The sequence below is a fragment of the Schistocerca nitens genome, chromosome 8, assembly GCF_023898315.1.
Source record: "Schistocerca nitens isolate TAMUIC-IGC-003100 chromosome 8, iqSchNite1.1, whole genome shotgun sequence".
Taxonomy (NCBI): domain Eukaryota; kingdom Metazoa; phylum Arthropoda; class Insecta; order Orthoptera; family Acrididae; genus Schistocerca; species Schistocerca nitens.
In genome coordinates this window covers 25,590,829-25,608,598 of record NC_064621.1, presented here as the reverse complement: position 1 = coordinate 25,608,598, position 17,770 = coordinate 25,590,829, and the positions used below count along the sequence as shown (strand labels likewise).

The window sequence follows — 17,770 nt, the reverse complement described above, 5'->3', positions numbered from 1 at the left end:
TAATAACATTATCAATGGTGTTTCGTAAGTTATTTCTTACCCTACTTTAAGAAAGACAGTACAGTATATCCTTCACAGTCAGCACAAGAATGAGCAGTAGTTACTAGTCACATGTGAAGCTGATTTTTAGTTCTGTGGCAAACTGTTAAGTAAGGGGGTACTCCACAGCTGAGAGTACAACGTTATACAACAAACAATATGGTACAGTATCAAGTAATATTAAAGTCTGATTAATAAGTTGTAGCTGAGCGTGACGAATAATTTTATTTCAATAAAAAAAAATCTAAACTCTGTGCGAACAAGCCTCGGAAGGTCCAACGGTGCCAGACGACCGCCGTATCACCCTCGTCCAGTAGGAGTCACAGGGTGCGGACGTAGAGAGGCACGTGGTCAGCACGCCGCTCTGCTAGCCTCTGTCAGTTTTGGTGACCGGAGCCGCTACTTCTCAGTCAGGCAGCTCCTCAGTTGGCCTTACAAAGGCTGAGTGGGCCCCGATTGCCAACAGCACTTGGCAGACCGAGACGGTCTGCTAGACAAACCCTACTTCTCAGTCAGGCAGCTCCTCAGTTGGCCTTACAAAGGCTGAGTGGGCCCCGATTGCCAACAGCACTTGGCAGACCGAAACGGTCTGCTAGACAAACCCTACAGCGTTCAATTTCTGTGATTTGATTGGAACCGGTATTGCCACTTGTGGTGTGCATACTCTAAGACCTTCGGTACACACACCATCAGATTATTTGACTTGTCGCTCTAACGAAGTAGGCACTCGCCTACTTCGTTAGAGCGACAAGTCAGCAATATGTCTCGTGGTCCTATCGTGGCGTGTTTATCTTCTGCCGTTAGGTCAGACGATAGAAATGCCACTTGCACGCTTAGAGTAGCAGATTGACGGTGACAAACTTTAAACAGAACTTGATTAATTTTCTCACACATTTATTAAAATAATAAAAAGCACTGACATTACGTAACTTGATTCTGGATGCTGTTTACAATTGACAATCTGAAGTTCCTTTGGTCTTGGTACGTTAATCTTATTCTCACATATCTCTGATACCTGACAAAGTGTCTATTCATTTATCTTCATGGCTATGTACAGGAATATGATAATCTTATTAGGCACAGACTGAAACTTGACTATGACTGGTACAGACAATTGCAGACAATTGCAGACTAATGCAGACTAAGGCAGACTGAGTAATCGGAGGTCTGTACACTCATTATAATACCTCACGCGTTCAGGTATCACTGCGCGAGTGTGATCCGCGAGGAGAAACTGTTCTACGTTAGGAGCAATCTCATTGGCTGCGTTACATATTAATACGCGGATCGGCGGAAGCAGAATTTGGTCCGTCTCTAAGGCACCGCCATCTCGTAGTGCGGAGACGGACGAGCGCTGCGCCCGCGCTGTTGTGCTTAGCAGGGCGCGCTCTAGTGGGAAAGTTGTGTACGCACTGACTACGTGGAACTATGTACACAACACCACTGCAGCATTTTGTATAAATACGCAATATTAATTTACGAGGGCCTTATAAACTGGAAACACCATACCTGTGAAACAGGTCAATATGTTAACTGTTACAAATTAGCAAAGGGCTTCAAAAGGGCTGCCCACTGCCTCCTTCCTCAAAATTAATATGGAAGAACTATGGCACATAAGTAGCATTAAATTGTAGGCTGACGCAAATTTCATTGGTAGAAAATAAAATATAATTTCTCCTATTCGCTGGTGAATAGGTGATAACTGCCAAAGATAGTGCCAACTGAACCTAAATGTAGATGAATCTGTTTGAAACATAGGATAAGTGAGGTTTAAAACTAAACACAAAGAAAAATAAGTAAACATTAGTGGGCTGTCATGAACAGCATGATTTAAAAGCTGGGAATTTTGGCATTAAATGATGTTTTTCTTTTAGATATCTAGGTGTAAATGTATGTGTTAATGAAAAGAGTATAGAAGAGATTAAAAATAGGATTAGACAAGCGAAACGTGTTTTTTAACAGTTGAACTCGGTTCAGATGGTTCAAATGGCTCTGAGCACTATGGGACTTAAAATCTGAGGTCATCAGTCCCCTACAACTTAGAACTCCTTAAACCTAACTAACCTAAGGACATCACATACATCCATACCCGAAGCAGGATTCGAACCTGCGACCGTAGCGGTCGCTCGGTTCCAGACTGTAGCGTCTAGAACCGCTCGGCCACTACGGCCGGCAGTTGAACTCGGTCCCTGAGAGTAATAACATCACAAAGAAAACTGGAAAGGTTATATACAACGCAAAAGTAGAAAGTGTGTCCGTGTATGAGGCAGAAGTTTGAAAAATAAAAAAGGGAGAAAAGCGTCAATTGCTATCCATGGAAATGTATTAGCAGAGACGAAGTACTGGAGTCTGAAGATTAGACGACATCTGAAATGAATAAACCAGAAAAATGATGCAGGCAGAAGAGAACGTATTGGTAGCTAATGAGAGGGAGAGTGTAGTGTGACAGCCGGCCGGAGTGGCCAAGTGGTTCTAGGAGCTACAGTCTGGAACCGCGCGACCGCTACGGTCGCAGGTTCGAATCCTGCCTCGGGCACGTATGTGTGTGATGTCCTTGGGTTGGTTAAGTTTAAGTAGTTCTAGGTTCTAGGGGACTGATGACCTCAGCAGTTAAGTCCCATAGTGCTCAGAGCCATTTGAACCATTTTTTTGTGGTGTGACAAGCGTTACGGCGAACTAAGTTCGTGGAGAGCTGAGTGACGTTAGGTGGGTTCGTGTCATTTATAAATAATGCCTTCAGTGTACTAAGGTCGAATTAGTAAATCAAATTACATACTAGTGTTTATTTTGTTTATTGCGTGTTAACGAGCGAAGCGGAGGTGAGCAGTTACGCTGAGATTTAATAATTGTAATTTTAAAAAAAGAAAGAATATTTTATTCTACACGTACTAAATGTTGTGATATTTTAAATCAGTTAGTCTATATCCATGACTATGTTTGCGGAACTGGAAAGTCTACCCTATGAGCCAAGTTGATAACAATATTTGAATTATTAGCCAACATTTGATTACGGTCAAACGTTTTGCTACATATTATGGTCGATCACTTATGAATAATACAAGAAACGTGGCTCACGTTTCCTCTATATACCACGAATGAAAGATGTGTTACAAAATTTAAAAATTTATTAGAAGAAAATTCGGAAGTGTATTAACGAACGTCTGTGGAGGCCTGACAAGACCAGTGAAATCATTTTGAAATGATTTGAAGTAGTTTTAACCAATAAAGAGAGTGAATCGACCAATTTTTACATTCTTAGTCACTCATTTTTTATGAGGATATAAGCAAAGTTTATAACCAGTAATTATATCTGTATAAGCCAAAATTCATTAATAACACGACCGCGCTAATGTTGACCTATGGAATATCTCCTTTATTGCCTATACTATTTGCTCAATGTACAGATAGATTTGTTGGTATATCAACGCGGACTGTTCAACGTGCCTATGAAGCTCTAAAATTGACAGGAATTTCTGTTATCAGTGAAGGCAGATCCATTTCAACGAGTTTTCGAGAGAACATTGCGAAGAGATATTCGTTTTATGAACAAAAACTGCAGTGTATTTTATTTCCTTTAGTCGTATCTTGCATTTTACTTTAATGCATCTTCAGTGGGATAGTTCTTGGAATCGGCGTTTCTTCTCATCTGGGCACATGCTGGAGGTGGCACTTTAACTTGATTTACGAAAAATAAGCACGTTTTCATATCCCCAATTTTTTTCTTGACAATTCTCACATTGTTTGCCCCTTATTGCTGTGGACCACTAGTAGTCTTCTGTCACTAGTTGCAGATATTTCAATTAAATTTGTGATTTAAAGTCGTAACTTCTGTGAGTTCTGAACTCACAGCATTAATTTCGTTACGCAAATTCTCTTTACTAAATGCGACTGACTTTTCGTCACTGCCAGTAGTTATGTTACGGATTTTATCTACTTCATTGTTCAATTCGTGCACTAGATCCGTACGCCGTTAACCATTATACTCATCGATTTTTGTCCTTCTTGCTTCTATTAGAGATTTTAATGATCTCATCATTTTGCGCCTGTGTTTTCTCAAGAGCTTTACTAACCAGTTCAGTTATTTGCTTGCATTTTTTTGTCAACGTGGATCCGAAATTCTTGGGTTTCCGTTTCTATTTCTTCGCGTTTGACTTTACATCCCTCTCTGAGCTGATCATGTTTTTCATCAAACATCTCAGTAAGCTCGGATCGCAAATTATTGACAGTATCTGTTAACGTGTTCAATTTAGTTTTGATTTTCTCCTGAATTTGTTTGTTTTCCTCCCACATTTCTTCGTTTTCCTCCCGAACAGATTGTAATTGCCTCTGCGATTCTTTCATTTTGTCGTCCATCATTAATTCCATTTTCCCTAATACCTGAGTAGAGACGTTATTACCAACAGTAGTGGTCCCCTTTTGTTGAGTAGCCAACGGCCTTGAACTAGGCTTGGGCAGATGTTTTCAATAAGCATCAAGTTAAAGAGAGATGCAAGCTGCGATTGCTGATGAGCTTCATTGTCCTGCCCATTGAACGTATCCTAGGTGGGCAGTTATCTCAAAAGAATTTGGCAACCTCCATCAAGCATACTTAATTGACATGATTGCATATTCGAAATGGAATTCTGGATATAAATATTTATTAATAGTGGTTGATGTTCATTCCGAATACCCATGAGTTGCTGCTCTAAAGACTAAAGGCGGTGTTACAGTTGCAAACGCGCCTAAAAAAATTTACTCAGATAGCAGGCAGGTTCCAGTACACTTACAAACTGATCTTGGGAAATAATTCTACAATACTAGTTTCAAAAAGTTAATGCAACATCTCAGAATTAATCATTAGTCCACTTTTTGAAATATGAAAGCTTCCGTAGTTGAACGTTTCAGTAGAACTCTCAAGAGTCTTATGTTCAGAAAATTTACTGCTCAGGGCTCCTACAAATTGATTAATACTGTACAAGGATTCGTAAAGCAATATAATCACACGAAACACAGGACAATTAAAATGCAGCCAGCGGAGGCGTATAATAAATTAAAAATGATCGATCCACGCCCTTCGAAACTTAAAATTGGCGTTTATGTCAGTATTAGCAAACAGAAGACAGTCTTTGACAAAGGATACACTGCAAACTGATCAACGGAAATTTCCAGAATACGTAAAGTGCAGTTTCTCAGATGCAGATATTGGTGGTACGTCTTCCATTTCCAAAATTTGCGAGCTCGCAGGCGAGCTATAACCTGCTACCTTTTTGACTTAGTTCCCATTACTGTAAGGGGTGAGGAATCCTGGCTGCTACATTTCTCTCCAATTTTCCTTGCCGCAGCCACTCTTCTGGTAAAGTCGAAGGATAGCGACAGACTTTATCAATCGTGGTACACAGGACGTCGTACACATTACGAACTATCTCCGTGGTACTTAAATCGAACTTTGTTAGTGGTTGACCGATCGACCTATTTCCGTGGAACACAAATCGAAGTAACCTACACTTGCACAACACACTGGAAAAACGACACATGCAATGTGATTTTTTCCACCTCAACCGGCGTAAAACGACACTTTTAATACTTGAACTGAAAATTCGTACGAAATTATGCAAATTTTAACCTCTTGTACACACGCACAGAGAAAACTGTAATTGTAAACATTGTGTGTGTGTACTGATCACAGAGAAAACTGTAATTTGTAACTGTAAACATTGTGTGTGTGTGTGTGCGTGTGTGTGTGTGTGTGTGTGTGTGTGTGTGTGTGTGTGTGTGTCCTTTAAAGACCTTTAAAGAAACAAATCCAAGTATATTTGATCATAAAGCAAACTGTAATTGTAAACATTGTGTGTTGTGTTGGCAGAAGAGCCAACACCATGTTACTAGTGGAGGCCGAAATGCACGAGTTTTAGCTCACGCAGGCTGTCGTGCGGAGGGAAGAACTATACTGACGTGAGGTCTGGAACATGACAAGGAATTCAGAAAGCGGACGTAATTAGTTTGATACTTAACTTTAATCCATTAATGATGAACGTAGCTCTTGACGGTACATGATTCACAATATTATCTGTTCAGAAGACATAGTAACTCAATGTGGCGCTTTGATAGGTCGTAGCAAATGACGTAGCTGAAGGCTATGCTAAACTGTCGTCTCTGCAAATGAGAGTGTATGTAGTCAGTGAACCATCGCTAGCAAAGTCGGCTGTACGACTGGGGCGAGTGCTAGGGAGTCTCTCTAAACTAGACCTGCCTTGTGGCGGCGCTCGGTCTGCAATCACTGATAGTGGCGACACGCGGGTCCGACGTATACTAACGGACCGCGGCCGATTTAAAGGCAACCACGTAGCAAGTGTGGTGCCTGGCGGTGACACCACATTGTGTGTGTGTGTGTGTGTGTGTGTGTGTGTGTGTGTGTGTTTGTGTATGTGTGCATATGTGTGTGTGTGTGTGTGTGTGTGTGTGTGTGTGTGTGTGTGTGTGTACGTAAATGACACATCTTGTCGGCTGCCTGACCTTGGACAACGGCCAGAGCGCGATGACTCAGATGGGTACGGTGCGGTGCAGTAAGCGTCCTCGTTGCGTATGTACGTCTTCAAAGTGTTCCAGAACGAACATAGACACACTACTATAGTACATCACCAAACAGCCACGAACATTTACGGAAAAAGTATCTCTAATTGGTGACCAATCCGCACCAATACAGTGAACACATAACAAAGGCTTGCATCTACTGCCGTTTTATTTACCTGCTTATTGGTGCTGCACTTCGCCGGGACCTGATAGCAAACTACAACGTAACTTTAGTAAAAGGTATTGTGATATGGCCATTTGGAATGAGTGGATGATAATAGTTGTGCAAAACTGGTGAGGGGATGGATTCCGGAGCGACTAAAGAAACGTGGTCGATCTTCTAGAATTTGTGTGACCGATTTGATGGAAGCTATGACCTCCAAGTGTCTTTAACAGGGGGACTGGTAAGACAGCGATCTGTGGGCCGACTGACCTGCGTTCGGGCACTGAACATCTAGTTATAGCAACAGAAAGGGATCGTTGATGTCTCACCACGGATGTAGTTGATGTCCTCCGGTGTGAGCGGCGGCAGCCGGGTTCTCAGCCGGCCCTCCGCCTTGCTGTTGGCGTCGACCCTAGTGCGCACCACCTCCGGGTAGTCTCCTTGCTTCGTGTAGATGGGGTGCGCCCAGATCCCGGCCTGAAACGGGAAATGCAGGCGGGTGTCAGCCAGACTCACTCCTTTCCTGAAATATTCTTTGGCCGATGTAGCAATGACAAACGTTGTTGTTGTTGTGGTCTTCAGTCCTGAGACTGGTTTGATGTAGCTCTCCATGCTACTCTATCCTGTGCAAGCTTCTACATCTCCCAGTACCTACTGCAGCCTATATCCTTCTGAATCTGCTTAGTGTATTCATCTCTTGGTCTCCCTCTACGATTTTTACCCTCCATGCTGCCCTCCAATAGTAAATTGGTGATCCCTTCATGCCTTAGAACATGTCCTACCAACCGATCCCTTCTTCTAGTCAAGTTGTGCCACAAACTCCTCTTCTCCCCAATCCTATTCAATACCTCCTCATTAGTTATGTGATCTACCCATCTAATCTTAAGCATTCTTCTGTAGCACCACATTTCGAAAGCTTCTATTCTCTTCTTGTCCAAACTATTTATCGTCAATGTTTCACTTCCATACGTGGCTACACTCCACACAAATACTTTCACAAACGACTTCCTGACACTTAAATCTATACTCGATGTTAACAAATTTCTCTTCTTCAGAAACACTTTCCTTGCCATTGCCAGTCTACATTTTATATCCTCTCTACTTCGACCATCATCAGTTATTTTGCTACCCAAATAGCAAAAGTCATCTACTACTTTAAGCGTCTCATTTCCTAATCTAATACCCCCAGCATCACCCGACTTAATTCGACTACATTCCATTATCCTCGTTTTGCTCTTGTGGATGTTCATCTTATATCCTCCTTTCAAGACACTGTCCATTCCGTTCAACTGCTCTTCCAAGTCCTTTGCTGTCTTTGATGGAATTACAACGTCATCGGTGAATCTCAAAGTTTTTATTTCTTCTCCATGGATTTTAATACCTACTCCGAATTTTTCTTCTGTTTCCGTTACTACTTGCTCAATATAGAGATTAAATAACATCAGGGAGAGGCTACAACCCTGTCTCACTCTCTTCCCAAACACTGCTTCCCTTTCATGCCCCTCGACTCTTATAACTGCCATCTGGTTTCTGTACAAATTGTAAATAGCCTTTCGCTCCCCGGTTCTAGGCACTTCAGTATGGAACCGCGTGACCGCTACGGTCGCACATTCGAATCGTGCCTCGGGCATGGATGTGTGTGATGTCCTTAGGTTAGTTAGGTTTAAGTAGTTCTAAGTTCTAGGGGACTGATGACCACACATGTTAAGTCCCATAGTGCTCAGAGCCATTTGAACCATAGCCTTTCCCTCCCTGTATTTTACACCTGCCAGCTTTAGAATTTGAAAGATAGTATTCCAGTCAACATTGTCTCTAAGTCTACAAATGATAGAAACGTAGGTTTGCCTTTCCTTAATCTTTCTTCTATGATAAGTCGTAAGGTCAGTATTGCCTCTAGTGTTCCAACAAACGTAGTGTGTGTTAACTGTAAGTTGCCGATCAGCTCCCGAGACCAGAATCGCCAGAAGTCAGAAGGCTCGGCCGTTGCTCATTTGTTTCTGGTTGTAGCCACTGTTACTTTGCTGAGAGTACTGTGTAAGATAGCCATTTTGACTGCCCTGTTACTGTTTTGTACTTCAATGTATTTCATACTTTTTTTCCTTCCCGTGTCGTAACTGTATGTAATACTTGCAGTTGGGACCTTTGTTAAACATGTCAATAAATAATATGACTTCAGTTTTTATTACGAACAATATTTAAGCGATTTTTAGTTCTTGCCTTAGTTTGGCTTTTGTGGAAGCATGGAGCACAGTTTAATGTGCCTGCTGTGTGGGAAGCAACCGTGCCTTGTTACCTCTTCCCCCCACATCGCTCCTCAACCCGTGGCGGTCTTTATGGAGGTCATGCTTCCTTCTTCGGCACCCTAAAGTCTCCTCTAGCAATCGGCCAAAATTTAGTTAACACACTGTACAGTGTTTGATGTCGAAAATATTAGGTTTTGAAACAACAAACAGAAAGTGCGTCATCTCTGCTACGTTGAAAAATATATGTTTAGAAAGGAATTCAGAAAGGATGAGAGTTATAGTTTATGCAGAGATCACTGAATAACACTGCATTTGTAATTATCGTACATTCCTGTGAGGAAGACTGACAACTTTAAAAAATAGAAGCGTGTCGTATGGCGACTTGAGGAGTGACCGTGAGTTGTGTACATCATTTCCCCTTTACCCTGCATGTATTTTTATGTACTGCGACAAGATTTTCAGAGTAGACGCGGCAAGTGCGTTTGGTTGTCCCGTAGACTTTTTCCTAGCCAGATCACAAAAATCCAAACGCACATTCTAAAACCCAGGAACTTCAGTATATTAAACGTGGTGGCTCAAGAGGTAAGCAAACAAACAATTTAGAAGCAGCAATCATGTTATTTTATCATCTTTCTACCGTCGCAGACATCAAACACGATGGCTACTAACGCACTCGTTAATATTTTAAACGAGTTTAGTTAATACAACGAATCACTTTAACATTAGTGCTGAACTTGTTAGGCCCCATCCCCATTGGCCTCTCACCCCCCCCCCCCCTCCACTCGCACCCAATACACACACTAAACTGTCTCGATGGGCAATGGATATAAATGCAGTATTTCATTTGGTCAATATAAATGAGAATCTAAGACTATTAAAGCAACCACAAATATAAACAAAAGACAGACATATGTAATTGGCTCACGTGTTATGAAAATACACTACAACCAGGGCCCCTTTTTTCCCAGTCACTAGGTCCTAGCAATTGAGGAAGCAGTTTTGATGTCACACAAAATATGTGTACACGTAGCACACTCACTCTGCCGCCACGATAATCGAATTCAGCAGGGACTGAACACTGGTTCCGTTGGACAAGGCTGCAGAAAGTAGTGTGCCACAGCCTTGCTGCGGCAATCATCCTGACATTCACCTTAAATTACCGAAGCAAATCGAAAAGAAATCTAGATCAGAATGGGCGAACGTGGATTTAACCTTCATTTCGCCTGAATACGACTCCAGTGTCTGGAAACCAAGATCACTGTTCTGAAGTCTCAAACTGTAGCATATTGTGGCATTATCTACTTGAAATTCTGTGTTACTATATTTCCTAGGAATATTGCTATAGTTTTCTTATTAACTATGCATGAATTCTTCTCTATTTCATCACGTCCTTTCACCTGTTTCCTAAACATCCTGTTCCGGTGCCCACATTGTCGGTGGACTTCCATCTGCCATCTGTAGGTAGATATCTCAATTTTGTCAACATATGTGAAAGACATATGTGGAAGATAGTTCCATGCGCCCCCTTACTTTCCTCAGTACGTCGCATACTTAAATTCCTTGAGCATGTCTACTTTTCACCGCAAAGGAATCCAGTTTCAAAGAACGGATTTATGAGCGTCCACTTTACGATTCCGTATAACAGAGCCGGAATCGCCATTGTTTTGTAAAATATTACCGTTGTTTCCTTTTTGGCCTTCTTCCTCAGGCACTTCTGTATAGTTAAAATTCATGCTAGATGCTTGAAGTCCTTAGCACTATTTTAGATTGTGAAAAAAAAGTCCACACTTTCTATACTGAATTAAGATACTGATACTCTACAGCCTTGATTGATGTAGATTGCCCATTGGAAGCCATTTGAACTTAGATGTAAAATAACCGTATCAGTGACGTATAAGTGAGAATCTAGGACAGTGTCAGTTCCCCAATAGAGCCCACTGATTATTTCATTTTTCCTTCCGCCCTTACATGATACTTCCGACAGGTGAGTGATGCCCAACGTTCTTATCTCACCCATTCCTTAGTCAGAGTTCCTTTTTTTATATGGGTGTCTAGATCGAAAGCTATATGTGTGTCTTGTTAAAGACTTAGAAATTCTGAAAACAGAAATGTGGGATAAAACGTTCAATATACAGTCTCCTGGAGCAGTTACATTGTCTGGTATTGATCAACATATTCAAGAAAAATGGTTTACCAGTCCTTTAACAGCACTGCCATCGATCAGAAATGCATTGTTATCGCGTAGAGAAGGCATTGACTGTGTCTTGTCGCCAGCATTATTTACAAAAAACCAGAATCTCTTTGAATTTTCTGCCAGTATTCGAGACAAAGTTTTGTTGTTGAAACTATTATAAGCATCTCGCATTGAAGTCCGCACTAATTTTCGAACTTCTGTAAAAGATTGCCAATCTCGGATATTTTGCGTTCGTTTAAATTTGGCACGCTTTTCTCTTTGTTTCTGCAACAGTGTTCAGACCCGTTTTATGTACCAAGGGGGATTATCTCTGTCGTTTGTTAATTTATTTGGTATAAATCTCTCAATCGCTATAGACAGTACTTTTTTTAAATTCAAGTCACATTCGCTTTACACTTATTGGCGTGTTGTTAATTTGGAAGGAGAGGAGATTGTCTCTTAGGAAAGCATCAAGCGAATTTTTATCTACTTTTTTGATTAGGTATATTTTTTGTTTATTTTTTGAGTATTTGAGAGTTACACTAATCAGTCTCGCTGTGACAACCCTGTGTTCGCTAATCCCTGTATCCGTTTTGATTCTCGTTGTTGTTATTTTTAATGTCTTTTATTATTATTATTCGAATTTGGCCAACTCAGTACTACATGAAACATCTGATTTACGACTTCATATTCTTTCCTCTCTCTCTCTTTTTAAAAGGTAATTCTTCATTCTGCTCTCTTTCTTCTTCTCTTCTTCCCTCTGTCCATTCCCTCTGTCTTCTTTTGTGTTTTCTTTTGGAAGCCCTTAGCACTTTGTGCCTTTTCCCTGAATTCATGTCTGATTTCTATTTCTTTGACAGTTATTCCCGGCTTCTGTAGATCTTTCTTAATTTCTGTAAACCACGAACTTGCGTTTATGCATTTTTGCGCCAGAAGTTGAGTATTCTTTTAGTCAGCCTCTTTGTATTCAGTCTTTTTTAGTGGATATAAAATGTCTTCCATATTCTCCTTGTTGCTTCTAGATTTTCTAATCCCAGTACATTGCTTTGGACCCGAAATTTTTCCGGTTATTGTTCTTTATTTCTCTTACAAATTATTTACCTCTTTGGCCCTGTTTGTAGTGAGGTCTTTTGCGGCCATAAAGACTCCCAGTTTAATCACCATAATGTAATGTCTCAATTTTGTATTAACGGACAAGAAGTTTTTATTGCACATGTTCATTGTTAAGTGGTACGTTGTTTCCATTTTTATGACTCCTTTTATGTTAGCTGATTTGTACAGCGCATTCAGCTGGATTATCTCTCCCGAGTATTTAAATTCTGAAACTTAATTTTTCCATATTTGGTTCATATAATTCCATGCAGTTTTTTCAAACAAAATTTGTAATTCAGTGATTTCTGCTACCTCTTGGACAATGTTTATCTGTTGCGTTGCACCTTTTCGGGTCTCTGCTAAAACTGATAAATCATCAGCAGAGGTAACCAGTCAATTTCAAGATAGCCTCTCTTTCTCCAAAGATTCACTTCATTTATTGCCTCTTACTCTGTTCTTTCTCTCCATTCTCATTCTACTGTATCCAGTGCGCAATTGAATAACAATGAAGACAGTGCATCCTCCTGCTTCACGGCTGTTTTAATTCGGTAAGATTTTAATATTTCTCCTAAAAATTTAACTTTGGAAGTTATATTAGTGAAAGTTTGCTTAATGATTGCCATTGCTTTATTGTCAGCTCCAAGTGGTTCTAGGACACTCAGCATGGTACCTCTATCGACGGAGTCACAGGCTTTTTTAAAATCTACATAAAGTTTTTGGACTCGAAGGTTCTGATACATGATTAAGAGCTTTAGGTTTAATACGTTTTCGACACAAGATCTTCCTCTTCTAAACGTGGTATTCTCTTCCACTTGATTTTATAATCTGATGAGCAGGTTTTTACACCGCTACGTCACTGACAGTAGAGATATCCCACGGCAATTGGTTATGCCTCCTTTGCCCCATTTTATGTAACGGACCAATATGCGCTATTTTCCACTCTTCTGGTATTTGTTCAGTCTCCCAGATGGTTTCGATTTATTTTTGTAGTTGTTTAACGATTACATCACCCGTATTTTTTCACATTTGTATTGGTAATTATAGTTGTTCTCATAGTAATTTCCCATACGTACATAAATGAACCAGAACTACAGGTATAAACTGAGGGTGTTTTGTAATATTTTTGTATCTGTGGATCCAAGTCCTATGTAAGAGAAGGCTTGCAGCCCAAAATCTGTTAGGCTAAATGAGGAATAGATAAATAAATATTAATATTTCCAATGCATATATTTTAATGCTATTTCTGTTAGTCTGTGCGAGATTCCTTCAGTGTCAACACCGCGACTGATGGCAACACAACCTTCACCTTCCTTGCAGACGCTCCTCGCTTTCCTTCACGATAACCTTCCTAGAATTCTAACTCGTCACGTTGCGGTTAGTGTGTCCAACTGTGCGTTTAAACGTTATCCAAACATATTACGTCCCCTGCTAATCAGCAACATGAACGTGAACTGGTTTGCTGGCCATGGTGATAGCATCGTCGTGTTTCCGCCAGAGAAACAGGAAGGGACGTAACGACAGCGTACACTCCAGTATTGTTACAAGTGGAGTGTTGTCAAACGTTACGCATCTTTACGCACCACTGAGCCAAGTGCATATTGTCAAAGAGAACACAAATAAACCGTTTACCACAAGTCTTCTTGGCTGCTCAAGACACTTCGCTGGCTGTATCCGTAAAACTCTCTTTCCCAGTCATGTCGCTACATTCCACAGTTATCTCTGATGACTGGTCGTCTGCTGTTTCAGTGACGGATGATAATCCCAACTCTTCGTTCGAATCTTCATTGACAGATTTCGTTGAGTTTTCAGTTCCCTCGTTTGGTAAAAATTTCTCTCCTTCAGTTGTCATCACACTTTTTTGTCTTGTTTTACGAACTTTCTAGTCGTCTAATTTCACCATAGCTAATATTACAGCAGCATAATCAACCTCAACACGTGGTCTGGTAACGTCGAGGTTCCGTGTTTGATTCCTAATGACCAACTCACGTTTTACTCCTGGAGAGGTCTGGAAGGAGGTCCAGTCGGCCTTGTGACTGTAATTGAAATGCTTCTTGAATATTAAAACATCGAAATTGACAGGCAAGTCGTCGAAGTAGCATTACGTTGAAAGGCTTTCACAAAGCAAGGTGACACAGGACATTCATTTATTACCGGCAAAAGCATCAGCCATTAGCTTTTCGGGTTAGAGCGCGGGATGCTTGACCTGTTACGACAACATATCTTGTTCCTTGCAAGATTCCAGACCACTATTATAGGATGCAGGTCTAAATGGTGTGGCATCAATAGGACGGGACCCACTTTCTTACACATTTTTTTTAGCAGAATAAAGAGGAGAAATCTGGTGCTCCTTAATTAATGCGCAAAGCATAGCTTCCCCTGCCTTTACATATTGCAATTTTTTTCTGGCCATTTCTACGTGATAGTCCGAAACTTTCCTCTTATATAGATGAGAAATGAACACGAAACTAAACTCTGCATTCACAACAATGAAACGTTGACCGGCACTGTTGTTTCACAGTAGTCTTAGCACACTGCCACTTATTCACAGTGAATTTCGTATGAATCCGTAGTTCGTCTAAATCGACTACTGGTCGCTTTAATCCTGACGATTCATTTGTTTTCGTAAAACATCTAATTTTAAACGCAAACTCTGTCCACAAGATCTGTCGGGCCCATGGGCACCGACAGATCGCCGCGTCATCCTCCGCCAATGGCGTCACTGGATGCGGAGTGGAGCAGTGTTCGATGAGGACACCGATCGTTGTTAGTTGTGAACTGGAGCCGCAACTACTAGACCGAGTATCTCCTTAATTAGCATTATGAGACTGACTAATTAGCATTACAAGGGTGATTGCACCTAGTTCCAATACTCCCACGAAGGAAAAATCCTGACAACACCGAGACTTGAACCCGCGTCTTCCGCATGGCTGTGAGCCGCGCTGAGTACTCAGCTACGGGAGCGGACAAAACATCAACTGCATTATGCTCTTTTTGCAACTACATTCCTTCTCCCGCTTTTGCAACTATATTCTTTCTTCTCGCCACATACGGACGGATGGTTGGCTGTCAGCGGATGAACGTGTGACACAATAAAAGATATACACTGATGAGACGAAACATTATGGCCAACTACTTTGGACGAAATACATTACCGGTTCTGCATGTCAGGGAGCCGACACTTTGTTGACAGTTTTGTGGAGGTATGTGGCATTAGATGTCTAGACACGACTCATGTAATTCGCGTAAATAACGGGCCGCTGATTTGCGTACGCGGTGATGGCGCTCGATAGCGACCCAGATGGATTACAGCGGATTTACATCAAGCAAATTCGGTCGCCGAGACATCAACGTCGGTTCACTATAATGATCCTCGTACCACTACCACACGGTTCTGGCTCGAGACACGGACAATTAAACTGATGAAAGATGACATCGCAGTTGGGGAAGACACGAAGCGTGAAGGGATGCAGGTGGTTCGCAGCAGTCAGCGTGTCTTCGATTAATACCACAGGACCCCTGCGAGCACAGGAGAACGTCTCCCAGAGCACGATACTGCTGCCACCAGCCTGCGTCGGTAGCGCGCTCCACGTTTCGAGCCGCCGTCCACCTGAAAGACGGCGTTTGTGGAGACGACCATCGACCTAATGCTGCAAAAATGTGACTCACCCGAAGAGCCGACACGTTGCCATTCATCGACGGTCCAATCCCCACGGTCCCGCGAGCACTGCAATCGTAATTGACGATGTCGTTGGGTCGACATGTGAACACGTAGGGACGGTCTGCTGCGGAGCTCCACGTTCAATAATGTACGACTAACAGTGTGCTCTAAAGCACTTGTGCGTGCACCAGTATTGTGCGCTTTCGGAAGAGCTGCCACAGATCACCATCTATCCTACTTTACAGAGGATACAGGCCTCCGAGCCCAACGTTCTGTAAAGAGTCGTGGACGTTCAACAATTCAGCGCCTAGAGATAGTTTCACTGTCCTACCTCTTTCCGTAGATGTTCACAACAGTAGCACGTGAACATTCGACCAGTTTCGCCGTTTTCCAGATAACCGTTCATAGGCTCTGCACAATAATAATCCGTTCTTTGTCAGAGTCGCTTATCTCAGTGGATTTCTCCATTTTTCAGCCCATATCTTCACTAGGGTGATCCCCTGTCCGTGTCCTCTTACATACTTTTGTCACCGCGTCACATGTCAGCAGCGCAATGTGGCGGCATCCAACGTGGCGGTGGGCGCTGGTCGTAATGTTTTGGCTGATCAGTGTAGATTCAGCGGCATAATTTAAAATATAAAGGGCGGATTTCTCGACTAAGTAACAGATTGACACAGTTGAAATGGCAAGAGAATTTTTGACAAAAGATCTTCTTTACTAACCTGATAGTCCAGTGCTGTGCGACAACAGCAGTCGAGTGTTTGAAGGATGGTGTTTATTGTACTGTTCTTGACATCGCAGAACTCAGTCTAATAACACAATTACCTATACCGTCAATGAGCTGTTCCTGACAATGTCTCAGTCATGTGCTACGTCGGTGCCCATAACAGCAAACTGTTGCGACCTCCCGCAAAAGTACTTTCCGCGATCGTTTGTTGCACTCGCACTGCGAGGTGACAACACGTTGTACTTTTAAATGGTACGTGACTGTACCTAGTGACGTGACCAGATTAGTTCCTGTTACACGCAGGTAACCTGCTCGCCTTGCTCAATAACACTAAGGGTTACACTTTAGCGAGTCGTAGTAATTGTATTTGTTTCCTGTATGCGTCAGTTATCTTCGTGACAAGTTGTAGACACGAGCGGCTATTAACGTTTGACGTCCTTACTCTGGGTGACACTCAGTTTATTTACAGCTTATGAAATTACTTCAGTTTTAATAAGTCATCATACCCAGGTGGTTCTTCATTTAGGATCCAGAAAAACCTTAGACATCCGTAAACATTTGTTAAGTGAATACAATAATACTGTACCAACAGCCTTTACTTTTATAAATTATAGAGCGCACGAATCGGTGGCCTTTTTTTCCAGGTTTTGTTACACAAATTCAGATTTCGGCTAGTGTCTAGCCATTTTCAATGCACAATTTTCTAATCTCGATGCATGTTAGTTCCCTGTTGTTCGGGCGTCAGTCACAGTTCTTTGAATTCAAATGGCTAGACACTAGCCTAAATCTGGATTTGCGTAATAAAACCTGCAAAAAAAGGGGCAACTGATTGCTGCGCTCTATAATTTATAAACCACATAACAGTCCCTGAGTGCACCCACTTTCCTAATGGAAGGTAACCTGAGCCGTTACTTTGATGTTATTTTATTAGGCCTGTCGCATGAATGACACCATTCGTTCATGTATAAGACAAGGTACCCGATCTTCATGTCCTCTACGTGCACGAGTGGTACCTGGTGTCATTCATGCGACAGGCCTGAAGATGACGTGATTGGAACGGCTAAACTGGTTGGCCAATAAAACGAAATCAAAATAAGGACTCTCGGTACAGTATTATTATGTTTCA

General features: G+C 41.7%; 1 protein-coding gene across 1 annotated transcript in view; it reads right to left on the bottom strand.

Moving 5' to 3' along the window:
- LOC126198592 (myrosinase 1-like) overlaps nt 1–17,770 on the bottom strand; it is a 240,906-nt gene that overhangs the window by 80,778 nt on the left and 142,358 nt on the right. Inside the window, exon 8 of the mRNA XM_049935041.1 lies at nt 7,081–7,228. Coding sequence (XP_049790998.1) covers nt 7,081–7,228 — 148 coding nt within the window. The remainder of the gene's footprint in view (nt 1–7,080; nt 7,229–17,770) is intronic.